The 18,018-nt window shown below is 43.0% G+C and overlaps 1 protein-coding gene across 2 annotated transcripts in view; it reads left to right on the top strand.

Annotated features, from left to right (window-relative positions):
• Positions 1 to 18,018, top strand: part of RYK (receptor like tyrosine kinase) — a 46,320-nt gene that overhangs the window by 10,062 nt on the left and 18,240 nt on the right. Inside the window, exons 2-9 of one of the 2 annotated variants that reach the window (XM_005529590.3) lie at positions 3,160 to 3,281; positions 4,991 to 5,090; positions 5,423 to 5,557; positions 6,136 to 6,192; positions 6,848 to 6,992; positions 10,787 to 10,887; positions 12,007 to 12,132; positions 14,587 to 14,673. In XM_005529590.3, the coding sequence (XP_005529647.3) occupies positions 3,160 to 3,281; positions 4,991 to 5,090; positions 5,423 to 5,557; positions 6,136 to 6,192; positions 6,848 to 6,992; positions 10,787 to 10,887; positions 12,007 to 12,132; positions 14,587 to 14,673 (873 nt within the window). Of the gene's footprint in view, positions 1 to 3,159; positions 3,282 to 4,990; positions 5,091 to 5,422; positions 5,558 to 6,135; positions 6,193 to 6,847; positions 6,993 to 10,786; positions 10,889 to 11,998; positions 12,133 to 14,586; positions 14,674 to 18,018 lie in introns of both variants that reach the window. The other variant, XM_088061273.1, reaches the window with a different exon arrangement.

The raw sequence follows: 18,018 nt of genomic DNA, 5'->3' as shown, positions 1-18,018 counted from the left end.
TTCCTCAAACTGAATGCCTTGCACATTACATTCCCCACTCCAGCTCATGAGAAGTTAACTCTGCACAGATAACAAATTACCACAGCCCATGTTCCCTCTGCTGCTGCTCCTGGGAGATGGGTGAGCTCGCAGAGCTGTGAGTATTGCTGTTCCTGGGTTTATGCTGCTTCATCATCTCCATGTTTCTGAAGGTTTAACTTGGTTCTGGCCTGTTTTATTTTTCATCACTCATCTTTTCTAGAGACTCCCAGCGTGTAAGGTGTTTAAAAACAAGTATTTCAGCCCAAAATCCTGACCAACAACTCTAACTGGAAGACTGTAGCTTTGTGGAAAGCTTAAGTAAAAATGCAGGTGGAAGGCTGTGGTCAGTTACCTGTTTTATTAAAGCAAAGTTCACTTTGTTGTTGTATATGCTGGATATGCACAAATATGATGTAAGTAGCTTTTTGTGCCTCTGTATTTTCAGAGGCTTAGTATTGCATTCCCAATAGCTTGCTATTTTCTAAACTAAATCGATCCATGTGGATCAGTTTGCATTTATTTCCTTGTATCTTTGAACTCCCAGCTGTGGTTTCAGCCCTGGGCAAGCTGCTTGTTGAATTAATTAAGTACATTCAAACTAATAAGGCTTGCTCTGGGAAATGTGTTCTTTCTACCCTGTAAAAAAAAAGGAAGTTTCAGTAGTCAAGAGCTGATTTTTAATTCTGCAGTCACATTCCTTGGGTTTGGGCTGTATTTTCCAGTGGACATTTGCAGAACCTGTTGCAAAATTAGCAAAGTTTAGCATTTAAAGTCAGTGTTTCAGACTTAGGGTGCACTTTAAGTGAAAGAAAAAATGGAATTAAGAAGAAGCTATCTTTCTTCAGCAAGATCAGTTGTCAAGTGGTGGGAGAATCCAGTGTGTTTATGGAGTGGAATGAGCAGGCTAGGGAGGAGGGTGATGTTGGAGGGGTGTTGAACCTTGAGGTTTGTACTCTCTCACATGAGTGTTCATCCTGGTGTGGAGATTTGTGGTCTGGCCACAGGACTAACCCAGATGAGCTGCTCAGGGGCAGAGGCCTCATCCTCTGGAGTACATAATAGAACAAATAAAATATTTATATACAGATCATAACTCAGTGAACTGGGTAAATCTTCCCTATTGGTTTCAGTGGCTGTGAGTCAGGATCAGGAGTGGCTCTGCTCTGCATCGGCTGTGGTGGTTTGATGTCACTGCAGAGATGTCTCAGCTGCTGATGAAGAAACTCTATTAAATTACAGACTAGAGCATTAAGAAAACAACCTTCAATTTCGGTAATTTCTCTGCTGGGGAGACACTGGACAGATAATTGTCAGTTATTGTTACCAGACTGCTTTTAATGAAATGCTGCTTTTTTGCAATATTCTAGCCCTAGTCTAATAGGAAGCTCTTGTACTACACACTCATTTTGGATCTCCCATTTAAGACAAAATCTTCCAGAATTATGTTATGGAGATTTGAAGTGATTTAGTAGTGAAATGAAACACCAGGTAAGAGACTTCTAAACACTGCTGTCATCTTTGAGAAGAACATGTTAGTACTGGTGCACACTGCAGGATAGATTTGCTTGATGAAAGTAAAATCCAATTTTCTCATGGTGACAGAGGCAAGTTTCTTTTGTATATTGTGCTTAAAATTAAAAAAAAAAAAAAAGAGTTGAAACTAGACTGCATTTGCACATGGATATTTGAAAATAAGTGTTTTGTTAGGCTGCTAGACTGACATGACTCAGTGTTGTCATGAACACAAGGGCTACCCAGCATCCTTGACATCTGGGAATGAAAGTTGGCCTCTCCCCTTCCTTTGTGAGCTTCTTCAGATTCTTTGTTATGTTAAACAGTGCAAAGAATGACAGACTTTCTCTGTGCTGCTTAGATTTACCTTTTTGTTTGCCTTCAACTTTAATTCATTCTTTCGAGTCTGTGCCCAAGGTACAAAGATGGGGAAGTTAATAATGAGATTTAGAGGTTGGCTGGGTGAAAGGTTGGTGGTTTTGCCTCGAAATCCAGTAGATTTCTGAACTGATTTTATGTGTGTTGGTGTAGGTTAGTTAGTCAAGTCCAAGTAAGGAGAAACCAGATCCTTCCGTGCTGTGCCTTGTCTGCATACGGGCTTTTTTAGGGAGCTTTGCCAAAGCAAAGCTGCAGCCCAGCTTTTCCAACTGGCCAGCATCGATCACCAATATTCTGCTTAAACCAACAGGAGCTGCTTTTCCTCCTCTGCATTTTGTGGTATTTCTTTGTGAGCCTCTCCAACCCTTTCTTTATGTTTTGCCACTTTGCTTAGAAAATGATTGAGAACCTGCCCATTTCCTATTGCTGTTTTTACCTGGCCATGCCTTCCCTTATGGCTGGAATGTGGCGGAGCTCCTGGTGTCAGCACTGAGCTCCCCTGTGGCTGCAGAACACACTTGCATGCCTGGCTGCTTGCCTGCACAGGCTGGGGCTTTTTCTCACACTGGCAAGTTCAGCTGCAAGTTCAGGATTGAGTTGGAGAGGTAGTGAGGGGATGAACAATTAGGAATGGAAGGATGGTCTGGAAGCAGATCTGTCCTGTGGTGGATTGGAGGTGGGGAGATTGGAGCTTGCTTGCCTGAGGAGGACCCTGGTTCTTAGCTGTGTATGGGAAATGGAATTTTGTCAGTAGTTCGCTGATGGGAAAAGATGTGCTAGAGAGGAAATGTTTTAATTGTTGATAAGCTTAAAAGGGGGAATTACTCTACAGTATTGGAACACTGACATTTCCCCAAGAGTGTATCCATCGGTTTCCTGGTTTGGAGAAAACATTGACTCAGATTCCTAGAAGAAAAAATATCTAGTGTGAAGCAGTTGGGAGATACTGCCTGTGAATTTAATCATGAAATCATGGAAAGGTTTAGGTTGGAAGAGACCTTAAAGCCCATCCAGTCCCACCCCCTGCCAGGGGCAGGGACACCTTCCACTACCCCAGGCTGCTCCAAGCCTTATCCAGCCTGGCCTTGGGACACTTTCAGCGATGGGGCAGCCACCTGCCTCAGAATTTATGGACTGGGGGAAGTGTTTGCTTAAACATGCAGATATAGGTGGAGCTGGTGGTCCTGAAAGTTGCCGGTTCCAACGTGTTTGGTCCTGTTCTCTGTTTTACTTTTCTCTTTCTTACAGGTCTGGATGCAGAGCTGTCTTACGTGAGGAATGATGTGGTTAATCACTATGCCTTGTCCTTCAATCTCCTAATACCCAGTGAGACCAACAATCTCCACTTCACCTGGCATGCCAAATCCAAGGTGAGCAGGCATGACTTTTGCTCTGGGTACTTGAGACACGAGCTGTTCTGCTCGGTAATACCCACTGCTATCATTTAATGTCTTTTTTCTTTGCAAAAATTAGCATATGCAAGGTGCAAAATATTTATTTATATGACTACAGGCAGTAAGTTAAGATGGCATATGTCCAAGCTGTTCCTTATTTTAGAAAGTTGAATCACTTATTTCAAAGTATTTCATACTTCTTGCTCCTGGCAAGGTCTGTGTATGCATGCAAGCCACTGGCTGTGGAATCTCTTCCCTTGGTGCATTGGACACACAGAAGTCCAGCCATGAACTGAAGCCTCTGGAAATCATATGTGGAGCAATTGTTGTAGAGATTTCTAGAAACATGTGCCTGGAGCCAAGGAGAGTCTATAAAAGCAGCATCCAGTATGTTATTACTGAACCCTGATTAAATGGAAAGGGTCTTTATGTCACTTAATCTCCGTGCCTGGAGCATGTAGCAGCAGCTGTCAGAGAGATTGCGTATGCTCTTACATTCTGAAGCATTTCCAGTTAACAATTTATTTTCATATATGAAATGATCTGTTTAGTCTCTGCCAGATGTTCATTCTGTTTTTTTTTTAAACTTGAGTGATGGTTGTTCTTCTGCCCTTAAGTAGGAAAGGCTGCAGTAGGAGCAGTAGCATTAAGCAACTCCACTAGTGCAGGTCCTGAAGATTCCTCCTGCCCTTGTTCTTCCCTTTGAGGTGTAACTTGTTAAGAGGAATGAATTTTGGCCTGCAGTGGAGTTGTGTTGAGTGCCAGGCAGCCCTGATCCCAAGCTCCACATGCACAGTGACAGTTCAGTCACTTGTCATTTGAGTAGGAGTTCCATTGTCACAGCTTCAGCTGAGGCTCCCTGCATTGCTGGCCCTGCCTCATGTTTCCTTGGGCCTGGCTATGAATTCTGAGGAGGAATTTTGGAGCTTGTGTAGCCTTGCTTCCTATTGCTGTGATTCCACCCCTTGGCATCTTTCATTCTAACTTGGTGTAGTGTGACTTGAAGGAGCTCAGAAAATGGGTTATTCCTCTTCCCTTGGCATCTTGACTGGAAAATAAATTGATAACAGAAATGAACCATATTATGTTTTAGAGGCGGGGCGGAACTAACTACTGGGAGAAAGTAAAATTAATTCAGCTGAGAGTGGGGATGTAGGATGAATTTCCAAGAGGAGCTTGTGACTTAGATTAGGTCCTGTACTTTTTTTTTTGAATGAATGTTTGCAGAGTCAGCTTCTTAAGTAGAAACAAAATCTTGAATATAGTTGAATAAACTATTTCTAAGCAATCTTGTTTGTAAAACTGACTATGAGAGGGGGAATTTTTAAATTCTAGCAGCTTTAACAAACTGGCTTTTGAACAAGTAAGTTTAAAAGTATCATCAAGTGAGGTTTGTGGAGGATTTTTTTTTAATACAAGCACTCTGAATTCTGCCCTGGATTTTAAAGCATGATTTCAAGAGTAACTTCTGTTTTGGCTTTCTTAATTTGAATTGCCACAAGAGTCTTGATACTAAAATGTCATATAAAAGACTTGGTATATGGACACTTAAAATTACCAACACTCCTTGAAAATAATGTATGTTTTTTTTATTTTCAAGAAGAATTATGAAAAATGATGTTGCATTTCTTCATACTCCTAGACAGATTTCAGATGTGTTTTCTTTCTCCCAACTGTTGTTACAGGTTGAGTATAAACTGGGATTTCAGGTCCATGATCCCATGGCTATGGCTCTGCCCCAGGCCAACATTTCTCTTCAAGGAGAAGTTCCTCGCACCCTCTCAGGTAAACTCCCCACCCCCATCCAGCTCATGGATGAATAATGGTCATTTAGCCACAAATACAGTTTTAGTAATCTTTAGTGATCTGTGAATGCTTAACAAAATTGACAAAAATCAATTTAAACTCTGTGTCCTTTAATGCTCTAATAGCTGAAGTGTTGAGGCATGAAGACTAAAATAGCATTTCTTAGTATTGAGTTCTTTATAATGTGATAATTTATGATGTTTATGATGTAATTCATAAATAGAATCTCAGAAGGACCTTATTTAAATATTCTCTCATCCCAGTGTCTGAGAATGTCCCACTGCCCTGTAACCCCTGTGTTGTGTTCACAGTGTTCCGTGTTGAACTCTCCTGCACCGGCAGACTCGACTCCGATGTCACAATACTGATGCAGCTCAACTTAACAATAAATTCATCAAAAAACATCACAGTTTTAAATTTCAAACGAAGGAAAATGTGCTACAAAAGTAAGAGATTAAGTTTCAGATATTTAAAAGTTTTTACTGTTTAAGTACAATAGGAAAAGGGAGTGGGATGGTGTATGATCCAGGACAAGAGTAATAGAGTGAATTTTGGGGAGAATCAGAAGGAACCAGGTAAAATTCTGCTTTTCAGAGAGGAATGGGGACTTTTGGTTAAAGCAGAAGCTGATGAATGAGCAACTTTTCCCAAGAGCTCTGCTGCACTGACTGGCCTTTTTATAGATAGATAACAAAAAGCATTTTCTCTCTGGTTGGAAAGAAAAAAACAGTTCCCTCAAAACTGAAACATTATGAGAATTCAAATTTTTTCTAAGAATTACCAAGAAAATCGACTCACTTGATAAATTGTGGTAAAATTGGCCATTTAGTGAGTGTAGGAGGTGTTAGTCTGTTGTTAGATGTGAAATACAAAATGATCTTGGGAGATAATCCAGACTTTCAAAATCCTACATTGACTCTTCTGTGTTACCACTTGGGAATCTGCAAGCATAATTTATTCTTGAATTGTTCCTGCTCACTGTTGCTGCTCCCTAGAACTTAATGGCTTTCCCTCATCTCTTTAGAGCTCGAACCAGAAGTCAAATCTCCAACAGCTGATAAAAACAGCAGCAAGGCTATCTGTAAGTAATCCTGAATGTACAACTTGGGGTGTAAAAACTGAAAAACTTAATATATGCTTTGATTCCACAGCTTTCCCTCTGAAAACAGTCCCCAGGCAGTCTGTTCTACACCCAGTATTGCAGTAATTTTTGGTAATGATTTGTTTTAAGTGGTGAGGAGGAAAAAACCTTATTCCAAATCTTGTAACAACTTTTGCATCACATCTTAGGGGCTCTGGTTTCCATACATGACTCCAATCTGTTTTCCTGACCTTAGGGCCTGTCTGGCTTGCTGTTTTAATTTATCACTATTGAAGGAATAGAATGAGGTAGTTTCCTTCCCTCCCCTTCTAGCTGGAAATGTCACTGGCTGACTGTGGCTCCACAATACCCAAAATGTGAGCGTTTTTGCCAGAATGCTGTTGGAAAGGAGTGGGAAAGAGTGCTCAGTTCTCTCTTTGCCTCCCACTGTCTCTTCCAGGGTAGTTGTTCTCCACGATGCTTTATTGAACATTTGGGATGGCTGAGGCTGTTACCTCTCCCTGCCTCCAGCCCCTCATCTTGCGTTGCCATTAGCAAACTAACAAAATGTCATTTCATGGGGGTTTTGTTTGGGTTTTTTTGTTGTTTTTTCTCCTTTTTGAGAAGGGTTCAGTAACTTTCCACATCTTTGCAGTCGATCCTGTAAACGCAGCTCCCACCACTTCGACCCGGGTGTTCTATATCAGTGTGGGCGTGTGCTGTGCTGTGATATTCCTGGTGGCAATAATCCTGGCTGTCTTGCACCTCCACAGCATGAAAAGGATAGAGTTGGATGACAGGTATGTGTTCAAGCTTTCCCACTGTGGCTTTGGGACATACTTACTCAGATTTGTGGGAGTTTGGTCTCAAAATGAGTACTCTGTGGTAGTTTGCAATTCCTGCTCTCGATGGCAAGCTGTAGTAGATACTGCCTGTGTGGGGTTGTGGTGAGAGCTGTGCTGCAGAAAGGCAGCAGTTGCAGGTGCTCTGCTGTTTATGAGGTTGAAGGGTTGTTCAGGTTTTGCCAGAATATTTCTGTGGAGTGGGAAGATTCAGACAGAATCAGATCTGCAGGGATTGTCAGGATTGAAGGAAAAATTGACATGGGCACACTGGAAAGGCAGGGTGAGAGAGCTGGAGATGTTCATACTGGAGAAGGCTTCAGGGAGACCTTAGAGCCCCTTTCAGTGCCTGAGGGGGCTCCTGGACAAGAGCCTGGAATGCCAAGACAAGGGGGAATGGCTTATCACTGCCAGAGAGTTTATACATTTATTTTACCTTAGATGGGATATTGGTAAGAAATTCTTCCCTGTGAGTGAGGTGAGGCCCTGGCACAGGGTGCCCAGAGAAGCTGTGGCTGCCCCATCCCTGGAAGTGTTCCAGGCCAAGTTGGACAGGGCTTGGAGCAACTTGGGCTAGTGGAAGGTGTCCCTGCCCATGGCAGGGGGTGGAACAGGATGAGCTCTAAGGTCCCTTCCCACCCAACCCATTCCATCATACATGATTGGATGAAAACATTTGGTTTTTACTGACATCTGTGGGAGACTGAATCTCAGTTTTCCCTAGTTTGATAGATTTTCCAGTATTCGCTTTGGCCTTAGGGTACAGTCTGAGCATTCCAACTGCTTGGTTATAAAACTGGCAATGTTGGCCTCTCCCAAGTATATTTCCAATCCGGAAAAACCGTAGCACATGCATGGAAAAGGGACTTGTAACATGAGTCCAAGGGCATTGGAGTGGGGATTAAACACCGAGGAGAAGGAAGGCTGGAAAAGCAGGTGGACTGAGGCTGTGTGAAAAGCCTGCATCAGATGCAGCTGTTCAGGAGCAGGCAGTGTGAAACTGGATCCTTTGGAAAGTCAGCCTGTGGGTGGTCACCCATGTGAAAGGATAGCTTGAACTAAAGGATGTCTTGAACTGGTTCTGTGCTGCCTGTGGCTTTGTGGAGTAGCTTTATCTTTTCATTCTCCTCTTTATCCATTCATCTGTTCTTTTCAGTTTTCTCCCTGCCATTCCCTCCCCTGGTGTCCCAAGCCCATGTGGCTTCCGTGGTGCCACTGCATTGAGCAGTTGTGGTTTCTCAGCTGATTGTAACCAAAGGAACTTGTCAGCTTCTCTCAATTTTTTTGTGCCTGATTGTCTGATTGAGGGGTCTTAATCAGCTGAAGGTGTTAAAGGATGTGCAGTTTGCATTAATTCAGAAGGGAAAATAATTGCATTTATAGTGTGGGATAGTGTCATCCATGAGGTATTGAGGTGTCTAGCCCAGCAGAGTGATCAGATAACCTTCCATCTACACCATTGCACTGGATTTCTGTGGAGATAAAGCTAAAAATCTGAGTCCTCTGTGGTTTGCAGGTGTTAATAATTTGCTCCGAATCACAATATATGCTACTGATAAATTCAGGGGGCTTTCCCTGTCCGTGGAAGAGGATTGGAACAAGATAATCTTCAAGGTCCCATCCAACCCAGACCATTGTGTAATTTTATGAAGTTTGTGCAGCTCCTGGGGTTTAGCTTTTCAAATGTCGTGTGATGACTTGTTTTTTGAGCCTGAAGGTGCCTGGCCTGGCAGAGCTGTGGATGAGCTGCTGTGTAAAAGCTGTTCTGTAGGCAGTGCCAGAGCAAAGCTGTAACAGAAGCAAAATGTGCCTCAAAATCAGGAGCTGTGGGGTGTGTTTTGAACAAACTCACTGAGGGAAGCAAGAACTTCTGATTTGGTTGTGAATGATAATCTCAAACTGTTTCTGTAAAAGGTTCCTGAACAGAATATGACAATGTCATTAGGGTTAACGACCTCCCAGGAGCAACAGAGCCTGGAAAACCACTGGTGCTCTTAATTTCAACCCCCAGAACTAAATAAAACTGAGGAGGGTTGTTAACTGGGAGCTTAAGCCAGGCAGCCAAGTTTACAGGCTGTACATGGATTATTTAGAAATATTGTATTGGAAGTCCACAGAAATGCTGCAAACCTCGGAGCAAAGGCACTGGAAAAGTGCCAAGGAAAGCTGGCATGGCTTAAACAGCAGGATAATGGGAGCCATTAAAGCATGAAGGCATCGTTCAAATAGCTGACAGAATATGCAAGCAAGGAAGCTCAGGAAGCGAGTTAAACCTAAAAACCAGAATGAAGCCAACCCAAAAGGGAGTTTTTCAGTCTTACAACAGGCATTAAAAGAATAATTCCTTCCTCACACTTGCCTCCAGCCAAAGGAATCCGCAGGGCTAGTGGGCGATCAGGTTACAAGAAGAAAAGGAAATGCAAGTTGTGCCTTGGTGTTTGATGTTGTGACCATGCCAAGACTCTCCTTCCTGGGCAGCTCGCTGCAGAGTGGATCACGCTGAAACAGTTTGTGGATGCAATAGTGGAAACAGTTTAAATAAGCAGTGATAAGTTGCCAGCACCAAAGAATATTCTTTCAAAAACTCTGAAGGAAGTTAAAGGGGAGGAGTTAGACCAGTGTCTGTGGCTTTTAGACTTGTGCTAAATACTGTGCTGGAACCCTGCAAGACAGGGAATGTGGGAATAACTGTAAAAAAAAGGGTTCCACGGGGAGATTGAGTCCAGCTAGAGTAAGTTTGTATTGTGAGATTCAGTAGATTCTGTTCCAAAGAAAAAATTCAGTGTGTGCACCCATGGTAGTGGTATAATGGGGAAGAGTGGACTTGGATTTCTGGTTTATAAAGAAAGCCTGGCTATAAAGGTAGCAGTGGGCCTGGAGGGCATCACCAGCAGTGTCTGACAATCCTACAGAGGTGGCTTGGCACTGCTTGGTCAGTGTTCAGCAGCAGCTCAAGAAACCTTAAATGCTGATTATTTGGCAAAGCAGGGGCAGGCAAACCACTTTGCTCTTTGTCCTCCCAATACAGTCAGCAGTGGAGAAGCTTTGAAGTTGGTTTAAAGGGAGGGATGTTTGTGTGTGTTGGGAGGGGGAGAACATCAGAAAAGCTTCCAGCCCTGCCATCTGACCTGCTAACAAGGTTTTGGTCCATTACAGCTTCAACAGGCCTTTTTGTAGGGTTTTGACTGTGAAAGTAAAAGAGAAGTCAGCCTGCTGTGGTTTAGGCTGTGGTTTACCTGTTTCATGGATACTCTGTGGACCCCATGTCCTTCTGCCCAAGGAAAGCATCTCAAAAAGCACATTTTAGGTGGTGCTGGAAGGGGCAACAGGTACTCTTAGGGAGGGGAGTGACAAAGTAGGGTAGAGCAGTTTGGGCTGTAAAATAGAGCCCATGTCTGACATCAGTGCCATGAGAGAAATGCGTGCAAATCCTCCCTGGAGTATAATAGTTGTTCTTGGTATGACAGGATGGTTCTGGCAAGGCATGTTTTGTCCCTTTGATTATTCAAAAGTGGAGAGAAGTACTAGAAGATAGAGAGAATTCTGGATAGCAAATAGGAGGAACCTGTTCATGCTTAGTGCCAAGATTTTTGAGTTACCTGAAATACATTTTCATGTGTGAGAGACTTCAAAAACTCTGCTCTTTCAAAGTCTTGCCTGGAAAATTTCCTGGTTTTGACCTCAACAAGTTAATTTGGAATGTGTTGGAGTGGCAGGCAGTGATGTTGATGTGCATCTTTGTTTCCTCACAGCATCAGTGACAGCAGCAGCTCACAGGGGCTGTCACAGCCCTCCACGCAGACGACGCAGTACCTACGAGCTGACACGCCCAACAACGCCACACCAGTAACCAGTAAGTGTTAATCTAAGCACAGACAATCCTGCCACGCTGCTTTGCTGCCAAGTGCTAGAGAAGAACATGAATAATTGTCTGGCTCTGTCACTTTGCCTCTTGAATTCACACAATGTGTGTGGGTTTTATTCAGCCACACCATAGTCAGGAGTGAGTTCAGGGGCATGTGAGTGGTCATATGAGTATGAGCATGTTTGTCCCTTGGGTTGTTCTCCCTGCACCCAGAGCAGCCAGCCAGACTTCACCAGTAGCTGTGAAGCATCTGTGTTTTAACACTGGGAAGAGCCTGCCTTGTGCAGTCCAAGCAGAGGAGAGAGAGCAGGATGTATCCACCCAGCCCTGGGATCAGATGCTGTGTACATGAATCCTGATGTTTTATTCTTGTCATCACCTGTTGCTTACAGCTTTGCTTGAAATGATATAAAATCGGTGAAGAGAGCAGTCAGTGGACAGGAAGGGTGGCAGCAGTGTCTCTTACCTGCTTTGGGACACTCCCAGTAGCAATGGAAATGGTGAAAATTAGGAGAAGAAGAGAAAAAGGTTGGATGTGTGAAAAAAGCAGGATTGACGTTCTTGGTCATCTCACAGTTGCATAATTTTGTTTTCAGTAAAATTTAAATTTGGAAGAAAGTGTTTTCAGAGTAATTCTTAAGATTTCTCTAATAATTCATACATGTGTACAAAAATATTCTGGCCTTTCTGTCTCTGCTGGTGTATCCAGATGTCTGGAATAGCCAGAAGAGGGCACTGGTAGTTTGTTAATGTCCTGCTGGGGTAAGGCATCTTCCCAGCTCCAAGTTTTCCAGCAGTCTGTTTCCTCCTCCTGAGGGCAGTGCAGTGTTGATTGCCATCAATACAGGAGTTTCCTTTACCTAGAGTTAATAATGAAACTTGTTGGCATGACACTACAGAGAATTCCTGTGTGATTTCTTTCCCTACAGATGATTATTGTGGTTTTTGTCACTAAATACTGTAATCTTTTTAAAATTAATATATAATATATTTAAGATTGTGCTGCTCCATGGTGTGTGGAGCTGTAGGTGTCAGAGGTGAAGCTCCATGCCTGTTCTCATTCCAAGGGTGTTTATGTTGGATTGTTTGGCTCTGCTGGCTCCTCAGGTTATCCCACATTACGGATAGAGAAGAATGATCTGAAAAGTGTCACTCTCATGGAGGCCAAAGCTAAAGTGAAGGACATAGCCATCTCCAGGGAGAGGATCACCCTCAAAGACGTGCTCCAGGAAGGTATTTACAGCACTCAGACACTTCATTCCTATAGCATGGTGTAGATATATAAATATATAAATATTTATTTACAGGTTTTTCTGAAATCATTCACGGGTGATGTTTCTGATCTTCATAGCTTTGGTGGAGGGGAGGAATGATGACTTATGTTTGCATTTGGGGTGTGGGGAAAGCAACTTCTAGAATTCATTAGGATGGGGGAGCAACCAGGCATGCTCAGTAAATCATTCAGCTTGTCTGTCTTAATAACCTGCTCCCTGAAATGAAGGGTGGCTGAGGAGAGAGGTAATCAGTCAGGGCTCTTAGTGCCAAGGTAATTCACTACTGGGAGTTCCTACAGGAGAGCTGCTCTGAACAACATGGAAATCAAAGCAAAACCAGCCCAAAGCCCAGGAAAACTTCAGTTGTCCAAATTTGGTGTCTCAGTTTGATAACTGATTTGGAAATCTAATCAGCAGATGCAACATTTACAGCTCTGATATAAAAGATTCAGAGATTACCTGATTGTTTTCATGGAATATCCTGAGTTGGAAGGACCCACAAAGATCATCTAATTCCTGAATTGTTCACTCTTTGTTTAATGTGCACTTTGAAAGTGTTCATGCACAACATGAATTGATTCTTGTTGATACTGAATTTGAAAAATAGGCTTAAATATTTTGTTTTCTTTGTCATTCACCTTTACTGCTGCAATTTCAAGTCTGTTCCCTGAGAAATCAAACTTCCTGAAGCTGGAGATTGGAGTTAATCATCCTTTGGAGGCAGAATGCATTGTGTTAGTCTGAGCATCGGTGGAGGATGTTCCCATTCTCATTCAGTGTGTGCCTCTGAGGAGGCAGCTCTGTGCTCACTTAAAGTGTGGGCTCTGCAAAAAACCTTCCTTGTGGGATGTGCTTCATGTTCCTCTGGGCTGCCTGGAGCTGGGATGTTGGGAATCATCCATGACTAGAAGTGACTCAGTGCCCCAGCAATGCTTTCAGATGTTTGGTGGCAGAGCTGCCCTGTTCTGCCAGTTGAGGCATAAGGAGCTGTTGAATGCAGCTTGGACCCAGTCAATCCTGAGATTTCGTTTCTTAGCCTCCAGCTGTTAATTTGAGTCAGAACCTTCAAAAGTTAATCACAGAGTCATTAAGGTTAGAAAAGCCCTTTAAGGTCATTGAGTCCAAACACTCCCCCAGCGCTGCCAGTTTCACCCATGTTCCCAAGTGCCACATCCACATATCAGAGGACTTAGAAGACCTGACCAGTTTTAGTTCAGAATTGTAGTGGTGTTGAGTCTCTGCCACTAAAGAGCAAAAGAGCTTCAGAGGGGAAGAAGGGGATAAAGTAAATGCATGCATGGAACTTTTTTACTGGTCTTGGCCACAGGTTCATTATAAACTTCACATCACTTCCATAGCTTCACATTGCTTCCATCTTCACCTGCTTTAACATTTTGGAAATACATATTCAGGCACTTTCTCAAAGTCTTGAAGAACCAGGACAGGAGGATTTTGCTTGCTGTTAAGTAATTCATGGTGTTGTGATTGCCTGAGAGTCTGCCGAGTTCAGCTGCTGCTTAGTGAGACTGAAGACCCTGTCATGCAGGGTTCCCTTGCAGCCCCAGGTGACAGAAATGTTGCACTGCCCCTGTTTAAGGTATTTAGAAACAAATAAAGACCTGTATTTCATACTATCAAAGGTCTTTCAACCTAGTCTGGCAGGAGGAATCCCTGGGAAGGGGCTGTAGTCTGGAGTAGACTGTGTGGAGATGATGCACACCTTGGTGCAGAAAAGTGTTGCCAAGCTGAGCAGTAAAAGCCAATTAATTCTCTGTGTGTTGCCAGTTCTCAGCCCAGCTCCTCAGAGTTGCTTCTCTTCCTGCAGTAGCATCAGTAACATCCTGTGAATGGAAACATGCTGGAGAGTCTGAAAGACCCCCCCAAACAAACCCAGCATTTTCCAGTTGAGGTGAAACTTGTGAATAATGTGACATTGGCTATTTCAAAGTGTTCTGTGTGTGCTGGCTGGTCAAAATTGCTGTTTCCTTGTGAAGGTTTCCAAAAAAACTTGGTCCTTGTGAGAAGTGCCTTGGCTTAGAGTTACAGACTGGGTGGGTGAGAAAAGGGAGCCTGGAGTTCTTAGTGCAGGGAGTTGACTGCAGTGCCACAAATAAACCATCATCATATTGATATTTAATTTCACTGGGCTCCACTGTTATCACTAGTTCACTCTCATGCTTGTGCCCTTAATTTTTATTTACTTAAAACTTCGGCATTTACTGCCTATAGTTATGAATCCCCCTCATGCTAGAGAGGGGTTTGCTTCTCTCTTGGTGCCTTTATAGGGTTTAGAGACACTTTAACTTCAGGTGTTCCTCGCTTTCTGCTGTGAAAGGTACTGTTTGCTTAAGATACTCCTAATGTTATCAGTGTTTCTCAACCACACATTACTAACTGGTTGTTCTGTTCCTAGGCACGTTTGGGCGCATTTTCCATGGAATTCTAATAGAAGAAAAAGACCCCAGTAAAGAGAAACAAGTTTTTGTCAAAACTGTTAAAGGTATGTTGGCATAAAGGAGCAGTTTGTATGCAGATATGTGAATTATGCTGCAGGCTGAGGGTGCCAAACCTGGCTTTACAACAATCCCCCTTCTCTCCAAAATACACATATGATGAAGAGCAAAAGCAATTTGGATGCTTCCTTCAGCCACAGAGAACAGCAATCTTATATGGAAGAAAAATGCATGTATTCTTCACCAGTGCCTTCAGTCATTGCCCTTGAATACTTTTGTTTATTATTATTCTAAGTAAAAATTATTTTTTTTCCCTAGCATGTCATTGTCTTCCCAGTCACAGCCTTGTCCCTTGAAAATTGCTGAAAAACACCTGAAATGCATCTTAAAGATCTTTCTAAAATGCATGACTGTACAAAAGACAGGACATAGTTTCTGCCCTCCTTAAGCTTTGCAACTGAAGCGTGAGAATTGGCATTTAGAACTGAATTTATCCAAATACAGCACCTGTGTTCAGGAAACATCTTGGAGTGATTCAGATGGGGATAGGTAGACTAAAGGAACAAGGTAGGTGTAGATGAAAATACTGGAAAATGTCCTACATGTCTGTCACATGTATCCTACGTGTATATTACATTATCCTAAGTGTATCCCTGTGTTACATGTATCCTGCATCTATTCCTTCCTCTGCAATCATCACTAGTTCTTTGGTAGCACACAAGATTTTTGCCAATTCCCAGTGCAGTGGTTGTTTCACCACTTATTTTTGTCATTTCAGTTGGGTGTCTTGTTGCCTTTGGTTTTTCATTTGACAACTTCTTTAATTCTTTCTTGGAAAAAAAAAAAGCATCTGTAAGAATTTCAACTCATTCTACTTTTTTTTTTTTTTTTGCCTGGCTATTAATTTTTGAAGGTACTGATTGGGAAATGATGAAGCTGCTGAATTTTGTTGTTGAATCTTTCTGCTACCCATTTATTCTCTGCCACCTTTAAGAAAAATACCTTACTTAAAGAAAGCAGCAACCTTGGGTCTGTTTCTGACACAATCAGATGCTTGTGGTGCTCTTTTCTCTCACATGACAGAGAATCATGGAACAAATCATGGAATAGTTTGGGGTGGGGGGGAGCTTAAATCTCCACCCCCTTCCATGGGCAGGGACACTTCCACTAGCCCAGATTGCTCCAAGCTCTGTCCAACCTGGCCTGGAACACTTCCAGGGATGGGACAGCCACAGCTTCTCTGGGCAACCTGAGCCAGAGCTCCACCACCCTCACAGAGAAGAATTTCTCCCCAGTATCCTATCTAACCCTGCCCTCTAGCAGCTTAAAGCTTGTCCTGTCCCTCCATCCCTTATCCCAAGTCCCTCTCCAGCTCTCCTAGAGCCCCTGTAGGCACAGGAAGGGGATCTAAGTTCTCCCTGGAGCCTTCTCTTCTGCAGGTGAACAGCCCCAGCACTCAGCCTGGTTTCTCTTATTTAAAAACCAAAAAAATATGCTTCTTTCCAGTATTTTGGGAACATTTTCTGAATTCTGGCTTCTTCTGTTTGCTTTCCCTGCCAAACAGTTCTGTCTTTTTTTTTTCTTGGCTGTTATTTAATATAGTTCTCAAAAACTTAGCCCTTGGCACATGAGCTACTTTTTATAGCATTGGATTAAACAACATAACAGCATTTGTCAAAAGTGATCTTAATTTAGCTGCCTCCCATGACCTCTTACTAAATTTCTTTCCCAAAATGGGACTTCCAGAGCACTCCCAAATTTCTAATTCTCCCTTACAGTGCTTTGTGTCTGTAACACAGCAGTGTCCTACAGGGACAATAAAGCTCTTCCCTTTGGAGGGAAGGATTCAGTGCAGTGAACTGGAGCATGGTCTTCAGGGAGTGATGGCATTCATAGGATCACTGTAGAGAATTTCACAGCATTAAAAAGGATCTGTATGTAAAAAGTGTAGAGTAGGTTTTGCTGATACTTGGGCTTAGGCAGCACAAGTTTGCAAGGAAAAAAACATGTAATATCCCCTCTCCTCACAGCAGCTTCATTTTCACACCCTGGCTGTGATTGCTGTGTGTGCAGCTGGGACATGTAATGAGTTGGGAATTTGATCTGGTTGGAAGAAAAAACCTGCAAAAATTCTCATGTAATCACAGTTTTTCCTTGATCTCACTCAGTGTGGCCACACACACACTGCTGTTCTGGCACGAGCAGGAGCAGGGCAGGACCATAAAAGCTTGATGGGTATGAGAACCATTAAACTGACTTAAGTATCTCTTTGCTGAAGGCAATAAAGCCTGAGGGTCATGGAAGGCAGACGAGGAATAAAGGCTTTGTCTGTGGAGTTAAATTATCCCTTCCAAGTACGAGCTGCTCCAGAACTGTCTTGTTTTACCCAGAGGTGCACTCTGAAAGTGATAAAATGAAGTTCAGTATTACCCGAAATGTCAGGAAACAATGAGGAGGGAGGGTGGAGTGTTCCAGATCTTTAAAAAATGTGAGCTGAAGTTCTTTTAGTAGGTACCATGAGGAATAATAACTTCCTTGAGAGAAAAAACACCTCTTTTTTTCTCACCAGGATCAGAGCTTGAGAAACTGAAGACACTGTTCTGACATTAGGAGAGTTGTTATGGCTTTAAACCTGGAATTTCAAGAGAATCCTAGAATTCCAGAATGATTTGGGTTGGAAGGGACCTTAAAGCCATCCACTCCCACCCCTGCCATGGGCAGGGACACCTTCCATGGACCAGGTTGCTCCAAGCCCCATCCAACCTGGCCTGGGATACTTCTGTGGATGAGGCAGCCACGGTATCTCCAGGCAACCTGTGCCAGTGTCTGACCTCACAGGGAAAAGTAAATAAATAATTTTTTAAAAGTTGTTTTCCTTATGTCAAATGTAAATCTACCCTTTTCCCATTTAAAACTGTTGCCCCTTGTCCTGTCCCTGCAAGCTGTGATGAAAATACATGAAGAAAAGTTGTGCCCTAAGTGCCTGTTACAATGGATCTCTTTTCATGTCTCCCTCCTTCAGCTGTCAGTGTATTACAGCATCAATACCCTTTCAAGAGGGGCTATTTCCAGTAATATGGACAGAGGGAATGTGCTGTCAGTTTTCTCATTTCCTGTGCTGGGGAAGGTGAATGTTGTGGCTGTTGAGCTCATCAGGCAATACTTACATCTGTGGGTATTTCCTGCCCTGGAGGGAGAGTGAATACAGCCTTCCCTGTATTCTTTCCCCATGATAGATTGTTGCCCCCAAAGGATCAAAAGCACAGGTAGTTGACTGCAGTAATTGCAGCAGCCCTTCCCACTTTCCTTCCCCAATGTTTTCCAGAGCTTTACTGAGATGCAGAGCATTGCTATAAGCCAGGAGAGTGCTCAGTGAAAACAGGATCCCTGGA

Source organism: Pseudopodoces humilis, chromosome 11, assembly GCF_049639895.1.
Source record: "Pseudopodoces humilis isolate 2021_Gansu_Grassland_sample_001 chromosome 11, ASM4963989v1, whole genome shotgun sequence".
NCBI lineage: Eukaryota > Metazoa > Chordata > Aves > Passeriformes > Paridae > Pseudopodoces > Pseudopodoces humilis.
The sequence above is the reverse complement of the archived record's forward strand: the minus strand, read 5'-3'. Positions and strand labels throughout refer to the sequence as shown.